The sequence below is a fragment of the Phascolarctos cinereus genome, unplaced genomic scaffold (assembly GCF_003287225.1).
Source record: "Phascolarctos cinereus isolate Bilbo 61053 unplaced genomic scaffold, phaCin_HiC Scaffold_4;HRSCAF=312, whole genome shotgun sequence".
Classification (NCBI taxonomy): domain Eukaryota; kingdom Metazoa; phylum Chordata; class Mammalia; order Diprotodontia; family Phascolarctidae; genus Phascolarctos; species Phascolarctos cinereus.
In genome coordinates this window covers 223440577-223468437 of record NW_027555847.1, presented here as the reverse complement: position 1 = coordinate 223468437, position 27861 = coordinate 223440577, and the positions used below count along the sequence as shown (strand labels likewise).

Here is a 27861-nt window from a genome sequence, read left to right as displayed (position 1 = left end):
TCCTTCTCAGAGCAATAACATACCCCATGCATAGTTTTTGTGAGTTCTATCCCACTATGTGGTAATGCTAGTTAGGCCTTCCCCATCTCTGAATGTCAGAATTTTATTTATTTAGTCAATTTTTAAACTGTGCCCTGCACTACAAAGCTTCAGGGTGCAATCACATAAAAATACTACCGTTTAAAACATTTTAAGAAACATAAAAATAGCTGTGCCATAAAGTCAGACTGCCAACAACACTGCTAGCCTTTATGGATAACTCAAGTGGTCCTTAAGTTGTCCATGTGAGGAACATAGGTTGTGCTTATCCAGGTGAAGTAAAGAGCTGAGGGGAGGCTATTTTCCAGATGGGATGTGCACAATGACCATATTCACCAGATAATTGCCCAATTCTATATTTCACTCTGCCTATTCACTCTATTCACTCTGTTGGGGACATCAACTAATACCTTCAGTTCTTTTAAGGGAAAAGGTATAGAGGAACTTACTCCTCCCTCATTTGCCTCTAGCCAGAAGAGGAGAGTCCCCAGCTGGTCACAGATAGAGGGAGAAGCTTTTTATTCTGAATAGGGTGAGACCTTCTTGATTCAAAACTGTTGCCATCTGTGGCATAATTGAGAGAGCAGTGACTCTGGAGTCAAAGGACCAGGGTTCAAAGCACTTCTGATGCTTAGTTACTTGTGTGACCTTGGGCAAGTCAATTAATCTCTCTGAGCCTCAGTTTCCTCATCTGTAAAAGAATGGGGTTGGACTAGAAGGCCTTGGGGGTTCCTTTCAGTTCTAAATCTATGATGCTTGGAAAAGGGATGGTACATCCAGTGACCTACAGTGTTGTCAGAGTTCAAAATAAAAGTCACGTATATTACCCCTGACTCTTAGGGGAGGAGCTGAGGAGAGGCTTTGCACCTCAGAGAGAAGGAACATGCTAGAAGCATGTGACTTCACTGACCAATGGGGATAGGCAAAACTTTAAGACCTAGATTTTCTTCAGTTTTTCTCTTGTACTTGTCCTCTTCCCTTGTGGTCAACTGGGAGAGCAGCAGCCTTTTGGTTCTGTGACATTTAAAGGTCTTAATAACCTGTCCCCTTCCTAACTTTGGAATCTTCTGACCCTTTAGACTTCTGTCCATGCATTCTACAAACCAGCTACACTGAGCTACTGGCAGCTCCTCGCACACACCACTCCACCTTCCTCCTCTCTGTCTTTGCATTGGCTATTTCTCATAACCCCTCCCTTCTTCCTTGGACTCCATTGAAATCCTACTTTCTTCAGGAATTTTTTCCCAGTCCCCCAAGCTGCTAATGGCTCTCCCTTCAAATTACTTAGATATATTCAGTGCATGAACATGTTGTCTGATCCATTAGAACATATGCTCCTTACAGGTAAGCATGATTTTTTTGCCTTTCTTTTGTATCCTCAGTGCTTGGTATAGTTCCTTGAATATGGTATATACTTCATAAATGCCAATTGACTTGATTTGATTTGATATGGATCTTTTCCCTCCTTCTTTGTATTTGTATTTTAAATTGTATTATACCCATGCATTTGTTTTATCATTTCTAATAGACTAGAAGATCCTTGAGGTAAGAATTTGTTAGGATCTTCCACAGAACCTTGCATGTAGTTGTTTTCCATTAGATGTTTGTTGAATTGAATGTTATCCACTGTTCTCTTGTTTTCTCACTAGCCAGAGTTACTACGTTACTCCCTTGAGAGAATGAACTATGCAGGGTGGGGGAGAAGGGGAGACATATGACAAAAGTAAGCCTTGGCTAATTGGGAGTGACGTGGAATAGCCATTGGAATCAGGAGGACCATATGTGACTCTGAGGAATCAAGGAAGGATGCTTACAGATGAGTTTTATCCCTCACCAGAGATCCTAGGATTTTCCTAATAAAGTTTGCACTCTCTCATTAGACATGTTTTCTAGACCCACTGGTTCTTTTAATGGGTTCATCTGCTCTAACATGGTAATAGCTCTAACTCTTGGAGAAAGAAGGCACAGTTGCCTATAATACATTTGAATGGTTATACCACTATACAGTGCTCTTTGCAGGAATACGTCTTCTACACAAGTTTTCTCTAATCATCCATTTATAGAATGCATTGGCATAAAGAATATTTTGATTGTTTTAAAATTCTTACTAGCAAATGTCCTTCTTAAATCTTAGCAACTTAAAAAACTTCTCCTTCTCCCTATATCTGGCTCCTCTCATCCCCAGATCTTCCTTCTCCCCTACTCCTGGTCCCAGCCCACTGAGAACCCTCTAAGCTGAAGATCAGAGGATCAGAATGGCACATGGTATAGAATATAGGTATTTTATCTGTCTGTAGTAAAGTTTATGTTAGGCAGCACAATTCTACATTACTGTAGTAATCTATCAGCTTATTTGACAGTGTGATAAAAAATGTCCTAGGCTTACAAGGACCAGGAACATAGTATACTACTGCAACATCTTTCTCAAAGGTACAATCTGGGGGCAAACATATGAATGAATAAGTATTGGGAAAACCTGAAAAATCTCCATCTTCAGATGCCAACCCAACCCTTGGATTTGGGTCACCTATTCTTCCTGATTACATAGAGATCCAAAGATGCTGTTTATGCTAAGAGGCTGCCAAAAGGGAAGGCAAAACTGTCATTTTCCCTATTACTTTCATTTCAGAACACAGTGTGCTGGATGCAAAAGCCAAGAAAATTCAGGCTAACAAAAACCAACTCTCCATACAAAAGAGACAATGCTCATGATCGATGTCCTTACTACACGTGAAAAGAGTTGAAAATGCCTCCACCTGATATCATTCTGCCCAAGCTGGACATTCAAATGTATAATCAGCAATCTTCCTGGAATATAAAATTTCTGAGTAAGTCTTCCTTCAACTTGTATTTGCGAAGCTCATTTTTAAGACGGCTTCAAATTCCTTCCAGGTTTTCTTGGTGGATTGTTTGCTAGTTTAGTATATTTGTAGTTGCTGTCTGCAGTTTGCTGGGTAGGGAGAGGTGGGAAATTGTATCTAGCAGGAATTTGGAAATGGCATTGAAAAAAGTAGAACATATGATATTTAATACTAAGATCTCTCATTTGTCATTCAACTTTCCAAATCATGGTTATTTTTCATGACACATATATAACAACTTGCCACCACACTGATAACACGAGTGCAACTAGACATGCTGGGTCATCTCCCTGGGAGACTGAGTGGAGGGCCTTTTGTAGTAATCTAGCAGAAATTCCGGTAGTGTCAAAGTGCAGGAAAAAGAATAGAAGAAAACACATCCAGTTTCCCAAACTCTCCATTGCTGATCAGGTAATGATGGAGGGTAATGGCGTTGCCTGGCAAGCAAACATTTATTTTTTTTCAAGGCTGAGAGCAAGGTTAAAAAAAGGTGCTTACACTTCTATGGGATTCAATTTCCAGAAGGTTTTTGTAAAGCTAAAAATAATGCAAATCCAGCTTTATGGAATCCTTAGTCAATAGATCCAGTCCTTTACTTCAATCAGGATGGGACAAAAGAGTCATGTGCAGATTTTACATGTAAAAACCACTTGCATGTTTCAAGTGTAGCTTTTGGAATTGTTTTATACTCTGGTTATAACTGTCTAATGCTCTCACAACCATTTAGCTGTGTAAGCTCACAAAGCTCCCTTCAACATTCCCATATATCTGTGATCTTATCAAGGTGGGTATATTGGCTATGGGTGCAATATTGTGCCCCATGGAGACTTTAGAATTCTTTGATAACTTTTGTTAAAGATTCACTATTGAATAAGCAGGACCAGCAGAACTGTCCCCTCAAATAACTTCCAGGACTGTATTTTTTAAAGAGATCAGTCGGGTCTTGGAAGTCTAAGGCAGGAAGTTGTTCCATGAAACACTATATACTTAGACACAATAACCACAGAAGCTCCAAGCCTGCAGGGCAAAGCAATTTTTATAATTCTTGGAGACTTCCGGAAGTTGGAGGACACTTCCTATAAGCTATGGCTGTGCTAGCTGAGGTCAAATCAAGCCCACAATATATATTTATAGAGCACCTACTATATGTGGGATACTGTGGGGAATAGAAAAATAAATATTCCCTCAAGGAACTTACAGCCTAGGAGGGGAAACAAAAAATGAACATGTGAAATAAGACAATAATACAAGAGAAAAATAATGTTAACAGGGAAGTACGTGATGATTCAACAAAGAAATGAACAGATAATGTCACAAAGGACCCTTACAGAAAATTATTATAGCTAAAACTAAGATGCTCATTTAACCACTAATTGTGATGTGGAAACAGCTCAACTCAGATTTTTTTTTCTTTCAGTTTTCCTTTTAATTGGCCAACATTTCTCTAAATTGTTCCAGAAAGTGCAGTTCACTGAGGTTGCCTCTGAAAGCTAATTCCCATTTAGAGAAGGGAAGTGAGGGAAGTCAAGTGTTCCAGACAGGCTAGTCATTTTCTCCAGTGCTGGTCTTACCTTGGACAGGTGCTAAGGGCTCATAGACCACTCGATAACCCTGCAGGACACCATTTGCTGCCACTGGTTCTCCCCAGGAAATGTTAAGAGTAGTAGAAGTTATTTCTGAGAATGCCAGGAAACTGGGAGCACCAGGTGCTGAAAGAAAGTTAAGTAAAATGACTTTTTATTAATGATAGTTTAGGTATCGTATATGTAATATATATATAAACAAAATCTATATGTACAAACACATATATGCCCTGAAAATAAAGAATTTTTTTATCACCCAGTAAAATTCTAAGTATCATAAGGTGAAAAATAGGATTTATTGATCACAATAGCCCTTCCTATGAGCAATCAGAAACACAGATCCCTCTAAGAGGAGCAAAGAGAAAATGGCAGTGTTAAAACACAAAAGAGTTTGAGAGAAAATGACAAAAGTAGAAGAATGAATAATAGATGGAAAGAGAAGATGAAATTCCTGAGACAGCTTCATTTCCTAATGACTGAGAATTTCTGAGAATTTCATTTCTACTATTCCAGGTGTGGGTGGGGGTGGAAAAAAGAGTGCTGCTTAAGCATTAGTGATGGATGAACAACAAACAGTTAAGCAATTTAGGTCTTGTGGTTTGTATGCTCACCCTGATCCCTCCTCACTCACAGTGGGGTTGAAAATCTCAAGACAACAAATGGACTCAGCCGAACTCCCAATACTCCCTAGTTTCCACTCGATCAGAAATCTCACAAGAACAAATAGGCCTGTCTCCTGCCATGTTAGAGTGTTTCCACTTCTGTCCAGAGAGATAGAAGGAAAATAAGGAAACCATTTCCATGTTTCAAGGAGGATTTCTCAACTTGTGGTGGATGGGATGGGGACAGTCCCGTCAACCCCCAAAAGAGAAATGGTAAAAGGGATAGGTGAAAGTCCTGAACAAACTGAAATAGTAGGTTTTGTCTTTAAGTTCTCTTCCATCACCTTTTTTTTTCTTTTTTCTTCTCTGAGTCCTCCCTTTTCCTCCTGGTGCCTGGTATCTTCATGCTTTCCCTAGACCACCATTGTAGCACTCCCTAAAGGCATTTAGTCTACCAAGGATGCAAAATATCCTTCATTTTCTTCATCTCCTACTACTAAATTGAAATCCACTGCCTAATATTGTAGGGTGAGAGTTACAAGGAAATTCATCTGATCATCTAACCAAAGTCATTCTCACTTAAGTGTGAATGACTTATTTCCAGGGGATAATTCCCATTTTAAAAGGAAGCTGTAAGTTGTCTGATGCATTGGCCAGATGATTTTTTTTTGAGAGAGGGGGTAGGTTTCACAGAACATTAGACTTGGAAAGTACCTTTGAGATCAAGTCAAACCTTTACCTAAATAAGAATTCCCCCCTACACCTGCAATAACACCTTCAAATGACTCCCACTGTTTCCTGGAGGAATTCTATTCAAAGGGAAGCCACTCCCTCCAAAAGAAACCCATTTTCCTTTTGGATAACTCTACTTAATGTCATGATTTCTTTATTTCATGCCTCAATTAGGCTCTTTGTAGCTGTCACCATGGCTCCTGGTGCTGCTCTCCCGGGGCCAAATGGAACAAGCCAAATCCTTCTTCCAAATGAGAGCTCTTCACATATTTTAAGCCAGCACGCCTTCCCCAAGTCTTCTCTCGCACCTGACCTTAGCAGGATCTCAAGGTTCTTTGAGGTCCTCATTGCCATCTTCTGGATACTCTCCAGTTTATTAAAGTCCCTCCTCAAAAGTGGTCTGATCAGGTTGGGGTACAACAGGAATACTGCCACTCTGCTTTGAGATATTACTTTCTTTGGCTGCCATATCACATTGCTTGACGCATATGGAGATTGCAATCCATTGCCAGATGAAGTCATCAGTAGCTTCTTCTATTTTTCAAAATTTGGATCATCCTTTTCCCACAAAAAGTCTTGTTAGCTCCTAATTAGTTTTTGAAGTTTTTCCTGATACCAAAGGCTCTTTGGTTTTAAGTGAGATATGCCAAAGGCTGACCATAGCATGCCAATATTACAATGGAGTTTTCTTGGCAAAGATACTGCAGTGGTTTGCCATTTCCTTCTACCGTCAATTAAGGCAAACAGAGGTTAAGTGACTCACCCAGGGTCACATAGCTAATAAGTGCCTGAGGTCATATTTAAACCCAGGTCTTCGGCCTATTGCTCTATCCACTGAGTCACCTAGCTTCCTCTTTTGGGTACATTAGGATGTACCTAATATACTTGTACATCAGGTATGAGACAAAGTAGAATCTTACAGCCAAAGCCGTTGTTATTTAGAAGCTGAGAGGTCAGTTTGGAAGAAGAGAGAAGGAGCCTGATGTTGTCCAAACCAATAGTCTATACAAAGGGGGGGAATGAGAATTATTGGGTCAGAAGCAAGCACAGAGCAGTCTCAAGTTGAAGGCCAGGGATGCCAGCTAAAAGAGCCCTCAAAGGCAGTTGATACATTGTCTTTACAAGTCTTTAAAGGGAGCCTTTGAGGCTAGATTCTGGCATTAATCACAGACTTACTGAAGAGTAACTCAACACCCTAAAATAGTTAATGTGGCAGATATGAAAATAAGTGCTGGTTTCCATGCCTAGGGCCTAAAAGAAAACAGGGTAAGCTTAGGGAATCGTGAACTAGGCTTAACCAAATGCGTGTACCTTTCCTACCATTCTATGGTCCCCTTTTGCAGTTTGGAAAGAAATGTACATTTGTCTTAGAATTCAATTTTTTAATGTAGACAGATGCTCATATTATTTTAGCCAAGTGTACTGGGGAGATTGTGAGAGGAAAAGGGAATTGAGATGAGAAATAAGGATGGTATTAGGAAATAAGGGTGGATTAGAATAGCATATATGCTGCAGACCAAATAGCATTTTTGTCAACTTTGAGGTATGTGGGGTTCAGGTTTCCTCTTAAACAGTTAGAGGGAGGACAGGACAGTTAGATCAAAATATCTGAACACAGTGAGAGAGAGAGAGAGAGAGAGAGAGAGAGAGAGAGAGAGAGAGAGAGAGAGAGAGAGAGAGAGAGAGAGAGAGAGAAACTGACTCTAATGTTAATCTGTGGCAACATTAAGTCATTCAGGGTCTTCAGGGGAAGTGGTGAGCCACAATGGTTAGCTTGAACTAATGGAAACACATGTCTTTGTCTGGGAACTAGATGTGATACAACTTCTCAAGAGCCAGAAGATGAGGTAAATGGAAGTTAAGTCAGAGGGAAAGTGATGGTCCAAACAGAAAAATTGTTATGAAAAAAATAGAGGAGTTGGAGGAGGTTGGTTTCCTATATGACTGAGAGGAAATAGATAGCTCTTAAACATCTGGAAAAACATATATTTCCTAAACACCTAGAAGATACACTCTGAGAGATCAGGTGAGAATACAGGACCAGACTGAGTCAGAAATAAATAACATGGTTGTTGAACAGGGATATGCTACTTATTGTCATTCATTGATTTGATGAAAATACCTCCCACCTTTCAATAAAGATAGGGGTTGGGTGTGTGTGTGAGAGACTAAAGATATATACACTGTGTTATATACACTGTCAGACATTAATATTGAATCAATCTGTTTTGCTTAACTGTTTTTCTTAATTGCCAGAGAGCTCATTGGTTGAGGATGGGATATATTCAGAAATGACTATGGTGTAAAAGGGAAAAGCATTAATAAAACACCTTTTTTTAAAAAAGGAAAAAAAAACCCACACACATTATATAGAAGCAATTAGTTCCACGGAAATAATGTTAGAAATGAATGCCTTGAAACAAAATTTCCCAATACATTTTTAAATCAAAGTTATGAAAAGGAGAGTAGCGAGACGATGTTACAGCACAGGTTGGTTATAATGTATTAAGTATGTTAACTGGGAAATAGCATTGGTCAAGGTATTTGTGTTAATAGTTTTATTTTGTTGTATGCTTTATTAGAGAACTGTGGGGTATAGGCTAAGTTTGCACCAAAGCATCCTTTCTTTGTCTTACCTGCTTCTCAAGGTTGTCTAAGTAATATTTACAAGTTCACAGCATCTGTCCTACAGTGGGTTTGGAAATCAATTTGCAAAGCTATATGAACATACCTAAAATCCCACCCTACATATTCACACAAAGAGGATATAGGATCATCCTCTCCAAATGTTCTACCCAAACTTTTCAAGAAGGAAAATTCCCTCCTACCAGCTTGCTGTGTTCTACCCTGTCTGGGTTCACTCTTGGGCCCATCTCCAGCTGCATTGAAGGCAGATATGCTGACCAGGTATTTCGTGTGACTGGTCAGGTTTTTCAGCTTGACCACAGTCTCTGGCAGAAAAAGGACCTTCATATTTTCAGTTTCATTCTGACTGTCTGCCTCCCAGTAATAAATCTGTTAGGAAGAGAAAGAGTGGGTAAAAGAGAGTTTGAAGAGAAGGCTGAACTAATCTGCCTCTCACTTCACATTAAAAGGGGGTATACTTCATACATTCCCCTCTCACGCCTCCCCAACCATGATTTCATTAGCATAAGAAATTCCTGATAAGGAAACTCCTCATACTATTGCAGATCAACATATGCTCTATATGTTATAGTCTTAGGAAGTTGCCTAGGTTCATACAGCCGGGATATGTCAGAGACAGAACTGGAACCGAGGGCCTCCTAACCCTGAAGCTTTACACTGTTTTATAATAGAGGGATAGGAATATTAACTAGACCTGTGATTTCACTGGCAAAGGGAATTCATTGGTAAAGTGAAATGTCTGGAGTCACCCAGAAGTATGTGTCAGAAGTGGGATTTGAACTCAGGTCTTCCTGGCTTGCACATTAATAGACACTGAATTGTTGAACAGATATATCCAGATCTTGCCATGAGAACTACTGATTCCCAAATTAAAATGATCCAAATATAAATACAAGGCCATTCTACTGAGAATTGTCAGTATTTGAGATGCTCTAGTCTGGATGTCTCCCTGAAGGAACGCTGCCATACATGAGCAAGTAGGGCCATTGTCAGGACTTGAGAATCATTATGGCCATAGAACACTCATCACAAAACATGTTACCTATCCTCTAATAGGAAGGTATTGGACTCAGAGTGTAGACTGAGGCAAATACTTTTTGGGACATCACCAATGTGGGAATTTGTTTTGCTTGACTGTATATTTGTCACAAGGACTTTGTTTTCCTTTATTTTTCACTGGGGTGTATGTGGGGGAGGGGTATGGAGGTTCGGTGTAGAAAAGGTAGATTTTCATTAATTGTAAGAAAAATTAAGTCAAAAATCTAGGAAGACTTAGATGAATTGATGCAGAGTTAAATGAGCATAACTAGAACAATGATAACACTATAAAGACAAACACATTTAAAAGGCTCAAGAATACTGATTGATGCAATGACCAACCATGATTCCAGAGGACCTATGATGAACCATGAGGTATAACCATCAGGTTATAGACTAAGACATATGTTTCTAGGTCATGGACAATGTAGGCATTTGTTTGCCTAAGCATATGCATAACTGTTTCAAGTGGTTTGTTTTTCTTCTTTTCTGGGGTGGGGGAAGGTGGGAGAGAAAAGAGATTTTTAAGTTAGAAATTATTTTTAAAAGGCAGTAAGGCTACTTCTGAGTTCCTGCAACTTGTTGTTGGCATTGATGCCCACAGAACCAAAGGGAATTATTTATTAACATTTCTAAAGAAATAATTTAGAATTTGAGATTTTCTTAATTTAAAGGGCAAGGCATTTTATCCTTAGGGGTTAATTTTTTGATGGGAGATGTGCATTTATTTATAGTAACAAGAGCGTTATATTTTAGCCAGAAGACCTGGCTTAAAAAGAGATTGTTGTTTCTTATATAATCGAGTGCTATTTATCATTAACTTCTTCCATGGTCTTTTTCAGAAAAAGGGTCTAGCTCTGCTCAGCATCCAAACATGTAAGTGGTGGGCAGACCCTTCTTTTGGACTGTCTTTTAACCTTTGCCTGAATCCTCTAATCTTGGGCAAAACATCTAACCCTTCACTCAGCTTCATCTTTTGTTAAAGGTTATCCCATTTCAATTAGCTTTCTCAAAACAATTTAGACCAAAAAAAGCATGGATGAAGAACCAAAGCTCAAGTGCTAATATGGGAAAGATTCCAGTCTTTCCCTTGTATACCATTGCCTCTCTTACAGCCTTCATCTGATCATGATCAACCAAACACCCAAGGAAGGAAGCTCAGAGAGGATTCTGCTACAACTGGTGCCAATGGTACTCCATAGACTCTGTTGGCTAGAAAATGTCTATCCTTGGCCAATTCTAACTGGGATATTTGAAGGCAAGGCCAATCCCAAGCTTCACCTTGGCTTCATGGATTCAAACTCAAGCCAGATTATCAAAGCAGCTACCTACACACTAAAGAAAACTGCCAAGTAGTAGTACCAGAATGTTCCTATTGGGTTATCTTCTATTGCTTAGCATATAGACTTGCCAGGGGAGAGCAAGGCAGAAGCATCCACTGGTAAACTAGGATTGCTTATTTCTACCCTGAGCAGTGCAATCTAGTCCTTTCTCAGCGACGTGGCCAAATGGGGTGCCTTTGTAATGTAAGGCTCTCTAACTCAAGATCAATATCCAGGTTCAATGTCTTTCTCATTAAGGAAATTAGAAGCATATTTTGCACACACACAAATAGCACCTTTCCTCCAAACACAAAGCTCAAAGTACTTTGTTGTACATTACCTCATTAATCAACTTAACAGCTCTTTGATGGAGGAAGGTATTAATTTTCATAAAATACCTACAAAAATCATTTTAAATGGACATTTAATTGGCCCAATATTCATTAGGGCAGGCTAGCCCACAGATCCTTGTGGCTGATAAACTGAGTCTCCAATGGACCAGAACAGGACATTAATTCTAGAACTGGAGAATTTATCTGTTTCTTTCTTTTTTTCTTCTTCTTGCAGAAAATGCCTGGGCATTTGCTTCCTCAAGTCAAAATCTTGAAACTTTCATCAGACCCAGAGTACTTGATCTAGAGGGATCTTGTATTTTCTGGGTGATACATTCTTAAAAATGGAACAACTTTATTAGTTCTTTCTACTATTTGAATTAGCTAATAAAAATAGTGATAACAATAATAGTTAGCATTTATATAACACTTTCAGGTTTGCAAAGCATTTTAGAAATATCATCTCATTATATCATCACAATGACCTTGGGAGGTAGGTGCTATTATTATCCCCATTTTACAGATGACACAACTGAGGTAGAAAAAGGTTAAGTGACTTGTCCAGAGTCTCACAGCTAGTTAGTAAGTATCTAAGGCCATATTTGAACTCTGGTCTTCCTGACTCCATGTTCAGCAAGTATTCTGGTTTGTTTGGTTTGTATGGTAAATGGGAGGACTTCTCTCTTTTACTCCACTTAGGTAGTATCTATCAAATGAAAAATTGAAGAACTTTGATGCCATAACTATTTTAACCCTCTCCTTTTATAAATGAAGCCCAGGGACATGAAGTGACTTGTTAAAGGTCACAAAATTTGTTAGCAACACCCAGAATGAGAACCAAGGTGTCCTGACTCCCAGTTACTCTTTCTTCTCCTCCACATAGCCATGCCCCTTCTCTAGCACCCTCAATGAAGCCACTTTATGATCCTCACAGTGGGAGCAGAATCAGGGTTCTCTACCCCATCCCACGGGCATTTGTAGTGCCTTAGGTTTGTTTGGGCAATTGCTTCCTTGCCATGGGACTATCCTGGGGAAGCAATACAGATTATCTGTATCTATTATTCTATTCTAATTTTGGGGTAACCTAGAAAATGCTTCCTAGGCTGAAGTTTGTCTTATAATTTTAACCGGAAAACAAAACAACAACAAAAATTCCTTTTGGGACGAGCTGTAGTATTATACCCATTTGTTGAGGAGAAAACAAACAGAAAAGTAAACTGAGGTGATTGTAGTGCTATAACAAGGGCCAGAGTTTAAACACTATAATCTCCTAGGTTATTTATGGATAAAGGAAATGAACATGACCATTTTTGGGGGGTGGGGGACAATAAAAGGAGGACAGCTAAAGCCATAAGGAGGTATTGCCTTGTATCCTTGTATGATTCCATTTTGACTCTCCACAGGAGGTGGGTCCCATGTGACTTCCAGCTGACTTGCTGTGAGAGGGTTCACCTGTATGTTCTGTGGAGCCATTGCTGGTGCTAGGGAAAGAAAAGAAAAGAAAGAGAATTAAAGGAGAAATGTAATCAGACACAGGACCAGAAAGGGAGCCACTCCTTCATTCATGTTTGTGTCTGGATTCCTATTGGTTTCTATACAAGCTAAGCAAGATAACCAGCTTTGAAACTATCTCACCCTCCCCTACTGAAATTCCAAATAAACGCACAATACAAGCTGAATAAACACCAGTTACATTTCTCTGAAGCCCATATTCTCGGTTCTATCCAGATAAGGCCAGACAGGATACAAAACAATACAGTTCACCATGTTGTTCCCAGAAAGGCAATGGTAGAAACAAACTTCCAAAGTCCTTTCCTTTCAGACTTCAGAGCTAATCATTTGAAATTTTCCTCTGGGGGGCAATTTCATTTTCTAATTTCCGAAGACAAATTCATTCTTCTACCTGCCTACTCTGCCACCCTGAGGGAGGAGGGCTGTTGGAATATTGTTTTTATGTCACTAGGGCTGAATTTCCTATGCAAAAATGAAGAGGTGATTGATTGAAAGAGAATCAGGAGCAAATCACCTCACAACCATTCTGAAGCACAAGCCAATCACCATAAAATGGGAAGTAAATGCATTTATGTTTTTAAAGAATGTTTCTTCTCATTACATTTTGCTAATACAGGCAAAGTTCTATTCTAGGCTCTTTCATATCAGACAACTCTCTTTTCTTTGGTCTTATTTGCTTGGTGCCACTCATGACTGCATGTAATCTTTACTTCCTCCTGGGCCCCCACAAAAATACTCCTTCCTGCCCAAATAAAATCCATTCCTGAGCTGAGAAACTGATGAGTATGGACACTGGACATATTTCTTTGCAGCCTTCAGTGCCTTTTCAGAGGCAAAAGTTCAGCATCCCTGCTACTATTTCCCACACTGGCCCTGGAAAGGCTAGGTAGAAAGCTGCACCACTCTTCTTCCTCCTGCCGCCTCTGTCCCTAGTGCCTATGAGGGTTGCCTTTTTATTCTGTGTCTGTTTATAGATTGTAAATAGAAGCGATAAAACATTCACTGGCCAGAGGAGATAGCCTAGCTTATCTGTTTCTCTGGAGAGGCTTTCTCTAGAGAGAATGACCTTCATAAGTCACTCTCTCCCCACAACCTCCCTCCCAAAAAATCTTTTTTAGTCCCCCACCCCAGGTTATAAAATAAAATAGTAATTAACACCCACTCAGCCTGACACCAACTATTTATTTTGTTCTAACTGTGTGGTTTCCATATTATCACTGCCCACCCTGCCGTTAATGGAAATGTTAATAACCCGCGCCAGGTTGTTGTGACAGATGCTCAAGCTCATTATCAAAAATTCTTATTTACCGCTCCATTAAACAACAGAATCGCACAAAAAAAACAATTCAATCAAAACTAACTGGAGGTATTTTAACAGCCACATTAATAATCCAAAACATAAATAAAGTTAATGTCTTTTGCATGTTTGCCATCGGCAACTCTATCGCAAAATTACTGTTGTACAATTAAAATGCGAAAGGCAAAATTGAATATGGCCATTACCCGAGTACTCTGTTAAAACTGTTTGTGCATTATTTTGTCTAAAGTTCCCCTTCAGTGACACTGCCAAATATGTGAGATGGGTCTGGAGCAAGGAAAACTAGAATTGGACTCTTCTTTGGAGGTGTTGGAATGAACTCCATCTCCTTGCTGGGAAGCAAGACACTGGCTGGTCCTCTTAGGGACCTACAGATGATCCTGTGGAAGCCCCCTGGTATTTTTCTCCAAGTTGTGTCTGTCCCAGCAAGCCTACCTCTGAACTGACAGCTCCCAGCTCTGGAGCATCAGGCCGAATCAGAGCCTTTCAGAGCTACCATAAAACTGGAGCAGGTGACAAGGATTTTTTGGACAATGGCACAAGTTGGGAAAAGACATATGCATAAAGAGAGAAAAGTTTGTTAGCTTTGAGATTTATTAGTTGGATTGTGAAAACTGCCAGTTTCCTTCCCTGACAGGAGGACACGTGAACTGAAATCTAAAGAAGGCACCACTATGTAGAGCTCCAAATGCTGTCCTTGTTTAATTGTAAATTGTGTTTAATTTAGAATTGATCAAGTGTACTATGAGTTGTAATCTCTTTGTTCTACTGACTTAACATTTGCTGTGCAAGGAACACAAATATCAGCTTGAAACGCTTTTTAAAATGCGTGAAATTTTTTTTTAAAAGCATCTCAGTTCAAAAATAATCGACGTATGCCGATTGGGAAATTGCACAGAAACCACTTTTGAAGGTGAAATGAAAAGGTTAAGGTTCAAGAGTGAGACCTTAGCTGTATACTTCATGTCACAGTTGATGATCCTACCCCATGAACAGCATTACTTACAGTATGTTGGCCTTAAGTCATTCATGTCTCCTAGCAGCAGTCTCTCTAACCCAAAAATAGAAGTCTTGTCAAGTAGAGACAAATCTCGAATAATGTTGCCCAAGAAGCTTGGCTTCACAATAATATTAATAATATGCTAAAACCAAACCTCATCATAATGTTTAAGACCCTATTAAACTAAACTTTGACCAATGCATTCATTCAATAATCATTTATTAAATGCTTTTATTTGCCTGGCATAACACTAGGTTAATCTAAGACATATATTGAAGATTCTAGCTTTGGAACTTAAAGGTCCCCTAATGCAGCATGGGGAAGTGGTAAATGTGATAGATTGGGTGTGTTAGAGGAACTGGGTTCAAATCTGGGATCTAATCATTACCTGTACAACCTTGGCCAAGTTACTTAATTTTCTGAGTCTCAGGTACTCCATCTCTAAAATGAAGGGTTTGGACTAGATGGCCTCTGAGAACCCTTCTAACGCTAAATCTATGATTCTATGAATAATGTTTTGTCAAAGATGTGTTTTTACAGAGAAAATACTGTTAAGGTACACCCAGAACTCAAAGAGGAATTAATTTTACTTTAAAAAACAGCTACTTCTTACATAATACAAATTCATTGAATGCAATCTCAAATTTAAAGAATGCACAGAATTACCCAACCTAAAATTACCAAATAGTTGAAGGGATCTAGCTGTGAATGCTTACTTACTTACTTATCCCCAATTTTGTGGTAGTCACCATGCCCTGGCCTGTCAGACAACCTAACTCCCACTCTTATATATTTTTGACTAGTTTGTGGTAAAAGGTTTCATTTGAATTAGTATTTTGCCAGCCTCACCCAAAACCATTTCAACATACTCACAGCCCCCAGTGAGGAAGTCAGCCATAAGTTAAATGAATAAATAATTTGGTTGGAAATAGAAACTAATATACATTAGTTCACTGATTGTTGTTGGATATTAGCTAGCTGTTGGATGGCATTCACAGCAGACACTGGTGTGGACTCCAATTGCTAAGAAAAGATCAGATACTTCATTCCCGTCTAAGGATCCTGTTTTTCAAAAATAAAGTACATGTTTATACAGTGGGTTATCAAGACAATGGCCAAGAAATTTAAGTTATGGGAAAATTGCCATCTGCCTTCTCCCCTCTCACACTAAATAAAAATATTGTCTCAGCTGTAAAGTTGGATGTGGTACATCAAGCTGAGGTACGCCAGTGAAAAGTTAGCCAAATTGCTAGTGCTTCAGAGATGGTTACATCTACAGTATGGAAGAAGGGAGCTCACCCATCATCAGTGCCTACTCTAATGAGGGATTTTATGGACAATGAACTCTCTGTCCCCATCCCCGTCCTTCTCCTTTTTCTTATCTTCTTCCTCCTCCACAGATAACTCAAAATATGGAAGAAAGGAAAAGTAATTCCATGATACATTTATCACACATAAAGTTACAGCCCACTACTATACATGCAAATCACTATGGTAGATACCATAGGAAACACAAAGACAATGACAGCAAGGTCCCTTTTTTCAAGGGGTTTATGATCTAAGAAGAAATAAGACATGGAAACATACGAAGTAGAATGTGATAAGTACCATGAAGAGAGATACAAAACATAGTATAACATGCTTCAAGAAGATAGAGAGAGAGGGTTTTCTTTCAGTATGCGAGATTATTCAAAGGCTTCATGGGAGAGGCGTCCCATGAGGAGTGGATAGGATTTTGACGGGCAAAGATGAAGGGAGATGCCATTATAGTGCATGAACAAAGGTACAAAGGTGAGACAGTGTGGAACATATAAGGCACATTTTCTGGTATTAGCATCAGAACCAGTACAGTTGCAATTACTCTATTAAAATTTCACTTTCAAAAAAAATTGCACTTTCAATATTTTTATTTTGTGATTTTGCTTTAGATATTGCATATTATTATTAATATTTTGGCATTCTTGTTAATATTTTATATGTATTGACAAGCTCTGCAGGTTATTCAAACAACTGAAAATGACAATCTAGATAATCAGCATTCTTGATTTTTCCCATGTACATAGTTAGGCTCAATTCATTAAGGAGACTCTGTAGTGTTCCAGGCCTTGATACAATCATATCATCTGCAAACAGGAAGGTCGAGAGCATGGTCTGGAGTTGGCACACAGTCCATCTCACTCCCAAATGGGATCCAAACAAGTTTAAAATGAAAAGGTGACATACTTAATAAAATGAGTGAAAATTCAATAACACACAATATTACATTTTAAAACTAGGTCAGTATGTGGCCTGCAGGGATCCTAATGTCCTAGTTCAGTGGCCCCTCTTCTCTTTGAGTTTGACACCACTGATCTAGAGGACCTCGTTATCAATAGAGAATCTTTCCACTTGAATGTGGCACTGAACATCCTTCATAACAGTGGCAAACAATTTGGTGGATATACATCTCTTCACTTGATATTAATAATCAGAGGGTCTCACCAAGTTATATCTGTCTATTGTTACATATTTCTAGGACTACATCTGAAACACCATGCTGGAAGAGATCTTTCATGACAGGTTTTTTTTTTCTCTACTGAATCATTGTAGTTGGTTCGTGTCCTTTGTGCTTGAAGAGGACCAAAATGACATCACCATGTTGGGGTCAAGGTACAGTGTGTCCAACTGTGGCTGTTCAGACCAATGTGAGGCACCACCATAGGTTGGGCACAACTAGTCCACATGAACATTTGGAGTGAAGATGCCTCTAAATTTGCACATCTCACAGTTCTTTTGAGCTATCGCAATTCTGTTTTGCTCATAGAGCACAGCACCTTCTTTGATGTGGGCATACCATGCTCCATGGTCCTCTGCCAGTGTCTTTCATGTCTCACAATCAATTCAGAAGCTCTTTAGAAAGACCTTTACAGTGTCATTGTATCACTTCTTCTGACCTCCATATGAGTGCTTCCCTTGTGTGAGTTCTCCATAAAACAGTCTTTTAGGCAAACGTACGTTTGACATTTGAACAACGTAGCTAACCCATTGAAGTTGTACTCTCTGTAATAGAGTTTGAATGCTTGGCAGTTCAGCTCCAGAAAGGACCTCAGTGTCTGGTATCTTATCCTGCCAGGTGATCTTCAGAATCTTCCTAAGACAATTCAAATGGAAGTGATTCAGTTTCCTGGCATGGTGCTGGTATGCTGTCCAGATTTCACAGGCATACAGTGAGGTCAGCACAATGGCTCTGTAGACCTTTAGTTTGTTAGGCAGTTTAATACCTCTTCTCTCCCACACTTTCCTTCAGAGCCTCCCAAACACTGAACTAGCTCTGGCAATGTGTCCATCAACTTCATCAACTACATTGGAACATATACTGCCAAGGTCAATGAACTCTATAGCATTCAAAATCTCTCCATTTGCTCTACCTGATGGTTCCACATATGAATGGTATGCTGCTGGCTGGTGGAGAACCTCTGTCTTCTTGGTGTTAATTGTCAGGCCAAAATTAGCACAAGTGGCAGAGAATAGATACATCTGCTGCATCTCAGGCTGAGACATCATTGAGTACATAATTATCTTTGAACAAAGTTACACATCAACTCTCCTTCCACTTTAGTGTTGGCTTGTAGTCTTTCCAAGTTAAATAATTTACCACCAGTGTGACAGCTGATCTTGATGCCATTTTCATCCTTATTGAAAGTGTCTGACAATATTGCTGAAAACATCACACTAAAAAGCATGGAAGTAAGCACGGCAGCCCTGCTCCACTCTACTGGTGACTGGGAATGTGACAGCACTCCAGAACTCATGCAAGCATGCTATCATGGAACTGGAAGAGAATACTGATAAACTTCTCTGGGCAATCAGGTTTAGCATAATCTTCCACAAGCCCTCATAACTGACAGTATCAATGGCCTCGGTCAGATCAACGAATGTTGTGTATTGACCTCTATTCTGCTCTTGGTATTTCTCCTGGAGCTGTCAGGAAGCAAACACCATACCAACCATTCCTTGGTCCTTTCTGAACCCACACTGGCTTTCGGATAGATGACCATCTTCCAGGTGAAGGATCAGCCTATTAAGGGAGACTATGGCAAGAACCTTTCTGGCAATGACTAAGACAGAGACCCCCTGTGATTGTCACAGAACAACTTATTTCCTCTTCCTTTGTAGAGATGGACAATGGAGGCATACTTGAACTCCTAAGGGGATAACCTTCTCTTGCCATATAAACCAGAAAATTTCTGTCACTTTTGTATGAGTAGTAGACCCTTGCCTTGTAAATCTCAGCTGGAGTAGAGTCAGCACTTTGCCACATGAGAGGAGTCAAATAACATTCAAAATCTCTTCTTTAGTTGGAAGTTCAGCTAGGGAGGATTGACTTCAAACTGAAGTATATAGTCAATGGCTCCAACATTGGTTGATGACTGTCTGTTGAGAACACTATGTAAGAGTTCTGCCCATCTCTTCAGGATCATGTCCTTATCACTTATCAATGTGTCTCCATCAGCGCTGAGTAGTTGAGATGCATGATAGGTCTTTGGCCCATGAATAGCCTTCAGGGCATCATAAAAGTGCTTGGAATTTTTACTATCAGAATAAAATTGAATTTCATCTGCCTTCTTACTGAGCCAAGAATCCTGCATCTGTCTAAGTTTTGCTTGTAGTTTACTTTTGATGGAGTTAAACACTGCCTTCTTAGAGAATGATGAACTACCCTGCTGGTAAATTGTGTGGAGTTCTCATTTTTTTTAGCAGCATCTACATTTCCCCATAGTTTTTGTCAAACCATTCTTGCTATTTGTGAGTGGTCTGGCCCATATGAGTAAATGTGGTGCTGTACACCAAATCTCTGAAAACTGCCCATTCCTTTTCTGCTCCACTGTTACCAACCATATGTTGGCTCAGCTTTACTTCCAAGTTAGCAATGAACTGTTCCCACTTGAAGAAATGCTCTAATCTGTTGACATTAAGTCTTCTGGTAGTCATCTTGCCTTGGGGCTGCTGCTTTTCTTGAATGAGAATGTTTAGCTTGGAGAGGATAAGTCTGTGATTAGTCCAGCACTTTGTATCACACATCACTTTCATTAGGTCTGTGTCTCCTCCTTACAATGACATAGTATATTAAATGCCAATGTTTGCTGCAAGGAGGCATCCACTGAGTTTTATTTCATTTAGGTAAATGGAAGACAGTATGGATGATGAGAATGTCATGAGACACACAAGTCTTCAGTAGTAAGTGACCATTGCTGTTACTATTTCTGTATCTATTCCTCCCAAGGACTCCCTGCAAAGTTTGATAGTCTGTCACTACTCTGGCATTAAAGTCACCCAGAATTACAAGTTTGTCCTCTTTTGGCACTTTGGTGATAAGGGTCTCCAGGTTTTCATAAAATTTTTCTTTGACCTCATCAGGGTTCATCACGGTGGGAGCATGGGCAGTGATGAAGGTGGCCTGGTGCTTTACTGCAAGTGGCAATCACATTGTCATGAGCCTGTCATTCACTCCTTCTGGGAAACATACGAGCTTACTGAGATTGGTTTTGATTGTGAAACCTATGCTAGCTTCACTGCACTCCCCATCACTGCAGCTACTCCAGAAAAATATGTATCCAGCTCTGATTTACTTAAGTTGGCCTTCTTTTGTCAGCCTTGATTCACTCAGGCCTGCTATTCGGATGTGATACCTGCTGAATTCTCTCACAACAAGAGCTGTTCATCTTTCAGGTCTAGTGGATTCCATGTTGTCCATAAGCATGCACACATTCCACATACCACTGGTGTGTGAAATCATCTTTGCAAGTCTTTGTACATGTTTTTGTGTTTTGACCATAGGTTAGGATCCCTGCCTGTTGTGGTAAGCAGGTCAGGATTAGGTTGAATGAAGCAGACAATTTTTAGGACACCTTTTCTAGACCTGTCTTCATGCCAGGAGGTGAGCAGTGTGATCCTTAAAAATGGCTGTTCAGACACTCAGGGGGCTACTGAATTCCACAGCTATTTCAGTCCAATGAGAAGACAACCTTATGACCTGGGCTGCCTATATACAAGGCTGTGACTACAGTTTCCAGTGTATCTGCACCTGCTGCTTCATCATTTGCCTGTTGTCACAGGATTTGAGGTAGGTAAAAATGGTAAAATGGTATGGGTGGTATCTTTTGATTTACACAAAAATTGGATTTAAGTGAAGCACAGTTGCACAAAGCAACCAGCCTCATCCTCCCTTCCAGAGTCATCAGAGTCCAGTGGTGAGACAAAAGTCAAGGCAACTAGTGATGGCCCAGGATGTGGTAGATGACCTTGGAATCTTCAATATCTAACTAAGCTCTAAGTACCACACAGTGTCTACTTCAGTTGTCTTCATGGCTGTTGGAGGAAATTGTTCTCATCCACCCATTCCACCAGGGGAAGTCTTCACATGCTTGGAGTATACTCCCCACCAACTCACCGATGGGTTTACCCATAACCTGGTTTAGCCTATTTGCAGGGTTACTAGGATCTGACCACTGCACATGCTATAGCTTTTTTGAGCTACAGGTAAGAGTTGAGTGGCAGGAGGACACTGAAGGCAGATGAGCAGCCCTGAAAAGGGCTTGGCAACCCCCATACCAAAGGAGCTAGTCTTCCCTGAACACTTGTATACCACACTATGCATTATAGATATAAGACCCAGAACAGAATAAGAAGAAGTGAATAGGCTGGATGATGTTTGGAAAAAATTATACAGGAGTGTTTATGACCCCAAGTTTTTTCTCAATTTAAAGCATCAATTTAATTCCAATGATACTACATGTAAATGAAACACTGTCTCCAAAAATTTTAAATTGTGATTCATCTAAAGGTCAGTAGAGAGACCCAGGATGTGTATAAATAGGCTTAAGCATATGCATACATACATACATACATACATACATACATACATACATACATACATACACGTATGTGTGTGTGTGTATAAAAATTATCTAAGGGGGCAATCACCATTTATATAGCACCCATTATATGCCAAGTACTATGATAAGCACTTTTGAAATATTATCTCATTTGATTCTCACAACAACCCTGTGACTCAGGTGCAATTCTCAATTATAGACGAGATAACTGAAGCCAAACAGATATTAAGTGACTTACACAGCATCACCCAGCTAGTAAGTGTCTAAGGCTGGAATTGAACTTAGGTCTTCCTAACTCCAGATCTAGCACTCTATTCACTACACCACTTAACTGCCTCTGACTATTATGAACATAGAATGCACATAAAAAAGTATAAAAGCTGCACAAATGGAAAGGAAACCAAGCTCAGTATGCAATACGAGTATTAGATAAGATGGACAGCTCCCATGTTTCACTGGTACCCACACTATCCAAGAAGTTTAAAATATCCATGCTGAGTGAGCCACTGATGAAGGCTTTATAGGAAGACATGGAAAAGAAAGGCTAGGTGAGTTTCAATCTATAGTATTAGAGGGAGTAACCAACCACCAGATCTATGACTTTAGACCACAGATACATAAAAATGAATACACTGCTTGTTTTTTAGATCAAATAGTTTTCTTCCCCTTATGTTATTTTAAAAAATCCTCCTTCAGGATGATTTAATTATATCCAATGCTAACTCTACAGAAGAACATATAAGATTTTGCCATTGAAATCTAGGGGAAAAAAGAATTCATAAATAGAATCTGTCCCTTGCAGGAGCTTTGCCAGCACATATTTGTTCCATTACGGTAAAGCATACCAATACAAGCACCTCAGGTCTATGTAATTATTTAGACTCTGCAGCTCTTTGAATAAATAAAGGTATTTTAAGTGTGTAATGTTGTTTCGACTCATTTGGGTTCAAATAAAAACAAAAAAAATGGAACAGATGAGATAGCAACAATGTCAAAAGTGTAATGCAGGGACAGAATCTTAAGAGGCAGTGGGTGGACAGGAAAACACAAGGACTTTGGCCTCTGGCCAACTTTTTTCAATTCCTAATAATAAAAGACTCCTTAATAGAAGCACCTGATCATGGTCATAAGCATACATACAATACGTAGGAAAGATTAGGGGAGTTATGTGCCCAGGTTATATAAAACAAGATGCCCGGCTATTAACCCTGCCCTCCACAAGCTTATTTTCTAAATGGCACCCATCCATATACACTAAAAAGCAAAGTGTTGGGTCATTTTTCTTTCCTAAAACACTTGAAAAATCATTCCAATTGCAAAATACCATCTTTTATATAAATGTGATTAAGTCAGGGACACAGGCATGTATCACACTGTATTATCCATTTGAGGCATCTTTCATCTTCATATCTTTGCCAAGTGGGAGCTCCTGGTCATCCTCTCCTGCCTGTGGTGGCTTGCTGAGGAGATTTAACCACAAGGGTAAGAATAACAACAGGGGACCAAGAACAGGAGCCAGGAGCCAGAAGGAAAGGAAGAAAGGAAGGAAGGAAGGAGGGAAGGAAGGAAGGAAGGAAGGAAGGAAGGAAGGAAGGAAGGAAGGAAGGAAGGAAGGAAGGAAGGAAGGAAGGAAGGAAGGAAGGAAGGAAGGAAGAGGAGGAGAGGAGAAGAAAAAGGAAGAAAAGGAAGGAAAGTAGGAAGGAAGGAATTGTTACCTACCTAAAAGCATGTTAAAAACAACAACAACAAACAAACAATGCTATATTTTAAATGCTTAATCCAAGCTATAAGTGTTTCAGTAATTCCATATGTGATTTTAGAAGGTAAGCTCTCTTTGTCAGGGATCCACAAACTTTTTCATTTCCTTTATATTTTGAGATCTCTGGGGAGGAAAAGGGAGATGGGAACAGACAGTTCATTGAGGGTAAAATTCCTAATTAGAGTAGGCACTGATGATGGCTGGGTTCCCCTCTTCCTTAGAATCCCAATACCCGATGAAAATGAGTAGGAATGACAACAGTAACTGCCTTGGGGATGTACAAGTAAGAGCCTATGATCGCCTGATAGCTCTTGATTCACTGTCTGAGAACCACTGCCCTGTATCGTCAAGAAAAGCATCTTTTTATCTTATAACTGGAGTATCCTGTACCTTAAGCTCCGCTTTAGTAGGTGCTCAGTTGTTATGTACTGAGTTGACTGTTTTTGGCGAGTGTTACTGCTGCCAATAACAACCAAGCACCCGGAGGGTATTTATTGAAAGCCTGAGTGCTGAGATTGTGAGACTAAAGAATAGTCTGCAGTTTTGTTGAGGACACAGACCTTTACACACTATAAACATTGCAGAATAATACAGATCCTCAGTTATATGTGTTTTACACCATCAATGTCAGAGGAGCTCAGACAAAGAAAAATGTCAAAATCTTGTTCGGATTAGGGTTGGGCTGCATGGCTTCTGAGTTTTCTCCCGATTCCAAGTATCTATGATCAGTGTGAAGGATTTTCAGTGTTTTTAAACATAGGATGCAGAAGGTTTTGTGATCGTAGTGGGGGGAGGGAGAGAGAGTTAGAAGGGTTAGGGGTAGATTAAGCTAAAATTATACGGAAGTGAGAATGAGCATGGCAGCTTCAGTTTACATAATTAAGGCAATCTGATCAGAGAATGTGTTTGTGTTAAGGCATAGTGGGAAGTAAGTCTGTATCCGTGAATCAGGGTAGGATTACTTGGCCCTGGGGAAGAATCTACTGCCCTCCCTTCTGAGGAGAGGTGAGGGACGATGGCTATGGAACATATTGTCAGAAATGGTCAATGTCTTGGTTGGTTTTACTGAATTACTCCCCACCTCCCTTTGTTTGTTTGCTTGAATCTCTGATACAAGAGATGGCTTGTTGAGTAGGGGAGGAGGAGGGATATTCAGAATAAATGTGATTAAAGCAAAAGGCATTAATAAAAATTTTTAAAGTAAAAAAAATGAAGGGCAGTAAGTATCAGGCAGTACAACACATTAAGTGTGGACTTCAGTCCAAAACTGAATTCTAGTCCTGGTTCTGCCACCTACTGACCATGTGATCATAGGTAAGTCCAAGTCTCGCTGATCCTCCATTTTCTCATTTGTAAGAAAGAGATAATTATATTTTCCCTGCTCCTTTCAGAGGACTGTTGTGAGGCTCCAATAAGATATGTTTGAAAGTGGTCAGAAACTATGAAGCTGTATACAAATGTGAGGGATTATCATTATCATTATTATAATTATCCTATAGATCATAGGAAACCACTAAAAGTTTATCAGCAGGGGGATGATGAAAGTAGTATTTTAGGAAGATTAATCTGTCAGTGATGAGCAAGTTGGCTTAAACCACTGGCTTTAAATTATTCAAAGCTTATATAACCCTTTCAGTTTTGATTCTGACTCCAGAGAATACCTACTAAAGACTTTATTCTGGTTAATGTAGAGATAGGTGCCTATAATGAAATGGTTAGGAGGTCTTGGTTCCAGCCCTTAGTTTTATACTAACGAGCTGTGTGACCTTGGAAAAATCTCTTTGTCTCTCTTGGTATCCATTCATTCAGGGGTAAAAATGAAAGGGTTAAGCTAGTTTGAATCTAATTTAGCAGTTCAGCAACAATTGTACTCGATGTCAAACACACACACACACACACACATATATATGCACACATATGCATATGTGTGTGTGTGTGTGTGTGTGTGTGTGTGTGTGTGTGTGTGTGTGAGTAGACCCGCTAAAGCTGTCCATCCGGCTGCATATCATAGTCTGAACAATAGTCTTTTCTTTGTCCACTTACTTTTTCCTTAGTGGATCATTAGGTTTAACTCTTTTGAGTGATTGTGTGTCTTACAGGAGACTCATCAGAGTTCTGAGCCTCAATATAGTCTCTATAATACATTCTACAAAGAATAGCACATGGATCACCTCAGGATCTGTGGGGCAACCCTCTTCCATTTTGACTCTGCACTGGATGTCTTGCACAACAATGGAAAAAAGCTTTGGTAAGCATACAGGTCCCTGTTTTATACCTGGTTTGATATACATATTAGATATTTGACATTATTTCTTGAATTGAATTGTCTAATTGTATTTAACCTAATCCAACTCCTTTACTTTTTGTTATTGTTCAGTCCCTTCAGTAGTGTCTAACTCTTCATGACCCTATTTAGGAGTCGTGTCTGACTCTTAATGACCGAATTTGGGATTTTCTTGGCAAAGATACTGGAGTGGTTTGCCATTTCCCTCTCCTGTTCATTTTACAGAAGAGGAAACTGAGTCAAACAGGGTTAAAGTGACTTGTCCAACATTACACAGCCAGCAAGTGTTTGAGGCTAGATTTGAACTCAGATCTTCTTGACTCCAGGCCCTATGCTCTATACACTGCACCAACCTAGTTACCCATCCCCTTCATTTTAGCCATGAAGAAACTGAAGCCAGGAGAAATAAAGAGTTCACACAGCTAGTGGGTTAGTCACATAGCTAAGGTTACACAGTTAGTAGGTAGACAAGCAAGGGCTAGAACCCAAGCCTTCTGACCCCCAGTCTAGTACACAGTCTGACACATAGAAATAACTGTTTCATTACAGGCACCTATCTCTACAATAACCACAACATAATTTTTGGTAAGTATTCCCTGGAGTTAGAATCAAGACTGAGAGGGTTATATATACTTTGAATAATTTAAAGCTAGAGGTTATTAAATATATACATATACATATATTGTGTGTTTATATCATAGATACCGCAGATGCCCAGAATTTAATAGGATGAAGAAAACAGGCTGGATTGCATTTAGTAAAATGCATATAGTGTTTTTAGTGACTCCAAACTTCTCCCCAAAATAAATAACCATCTTCTTAATGGCAATATTCTTCCAGAGATGTTATATGGCTGAATATCATAGAATACCATAGTGGTGGATCATAAAGAGCAATGAAGGAATTCATGATGGGTGTGTCTAAGCTTCAAAATATTGCCAACAACAACTGCCTATCAAAAAGTAGTGTAAAGAGTATCATCAAGGAGATGGACGATGACAAAAGGCAGGCCTTTCTCATAGCAAGAGCAAGAAATAAAAGATGAATAGCCCATGTGCTTCCCTGGTACCCATTCAATACTGAAAGCCCTAGAAGAAGGTCCGAGACTCACTGTACCCTCTACAGTAATTTCTAAGAGGACACGGAGAAGTATCACAAAGGATGAACTGTGGACTGATCCGCACCATTGGAGGAAACAGTTACATCAATGTATTATGGGGAATACAAAGTTGAATAAGACAAGACTTCTGTCCTTAAGAAGCCTATAATTTAGTAGGGGAGAAAAGACATGTACAAATGCAATTATAATACATTATGATTGTGGATACACATATAATACAAAATGTTATGATTCATTGAAGCATGACGTTTTAGAGCTGAAAGGGATCGTAAAGATTAAGGTACAAAGTACAATGGGGGTACAGAAGAGGAAAAGATAACTTCCAGCTGAGAGGTTCAGGAAAAGTGTCACAGAAGAGGTTAACATTTAAGCTAGTTCTTGGAAGATTAGAAGGGGAACAACATAAATGGGGATAAGATAAGGAGGAATATTCTAAGAAGAAAGAAGAGCACAAACAAATTCTCACATTTTGAAAAAGGCAGGTTTATGTTGGAAGTAGCAAGTAATCTAGTTTGGCAAGAATATAAGAGAGGTGAAGAGGAGTAGAAGGAGATAAAGATAGAAATGTAGGAAGAGTCCTGGATGCCATGCTGAGGAGTGTACATTTTATTCTGAAGGCAACTGGGGGTCATTGAAGGTTTTTGAGTATCAATAACAGTAACAATCAGAGTTGTACTACTGCAAAAATAGGTGATAAGGTTTTGAACTAGGATGTGGAAGTATGTATGAAAAGCTGAGGACCTTGTAGAAGCAGAGGTTTATAGGATTTGACAATTTATTGGATATTTGGGTATCAATATTATGGACAAGGAAGAGTTAAAGATGAGACTGGAGTTTC

General features: G+C 39.4%; 1 protein-coding gene across 1 annotated transcript in view; it reads right to left on the bottom strand.

Annotated features, from left to right (window-relative positions):
- Window positions 1-27861, bottom strand: part of SDK1 (sidekick cell adhesion molecule 1) — a 1163851-nt gene that overhangs the window by 59215 nt on the left and 1076775 nt on the right. The window contains 3 exon segments of the mRNA XM_078152930.1: window positions 4472-4609; window positions 8646-8832; window positions 12521-12636. Coding sequence (XP_078009056.1) covers window positions 4472-4609; window positions 8646-8832; window positions 12521-12636 — 441 coding nt within the window.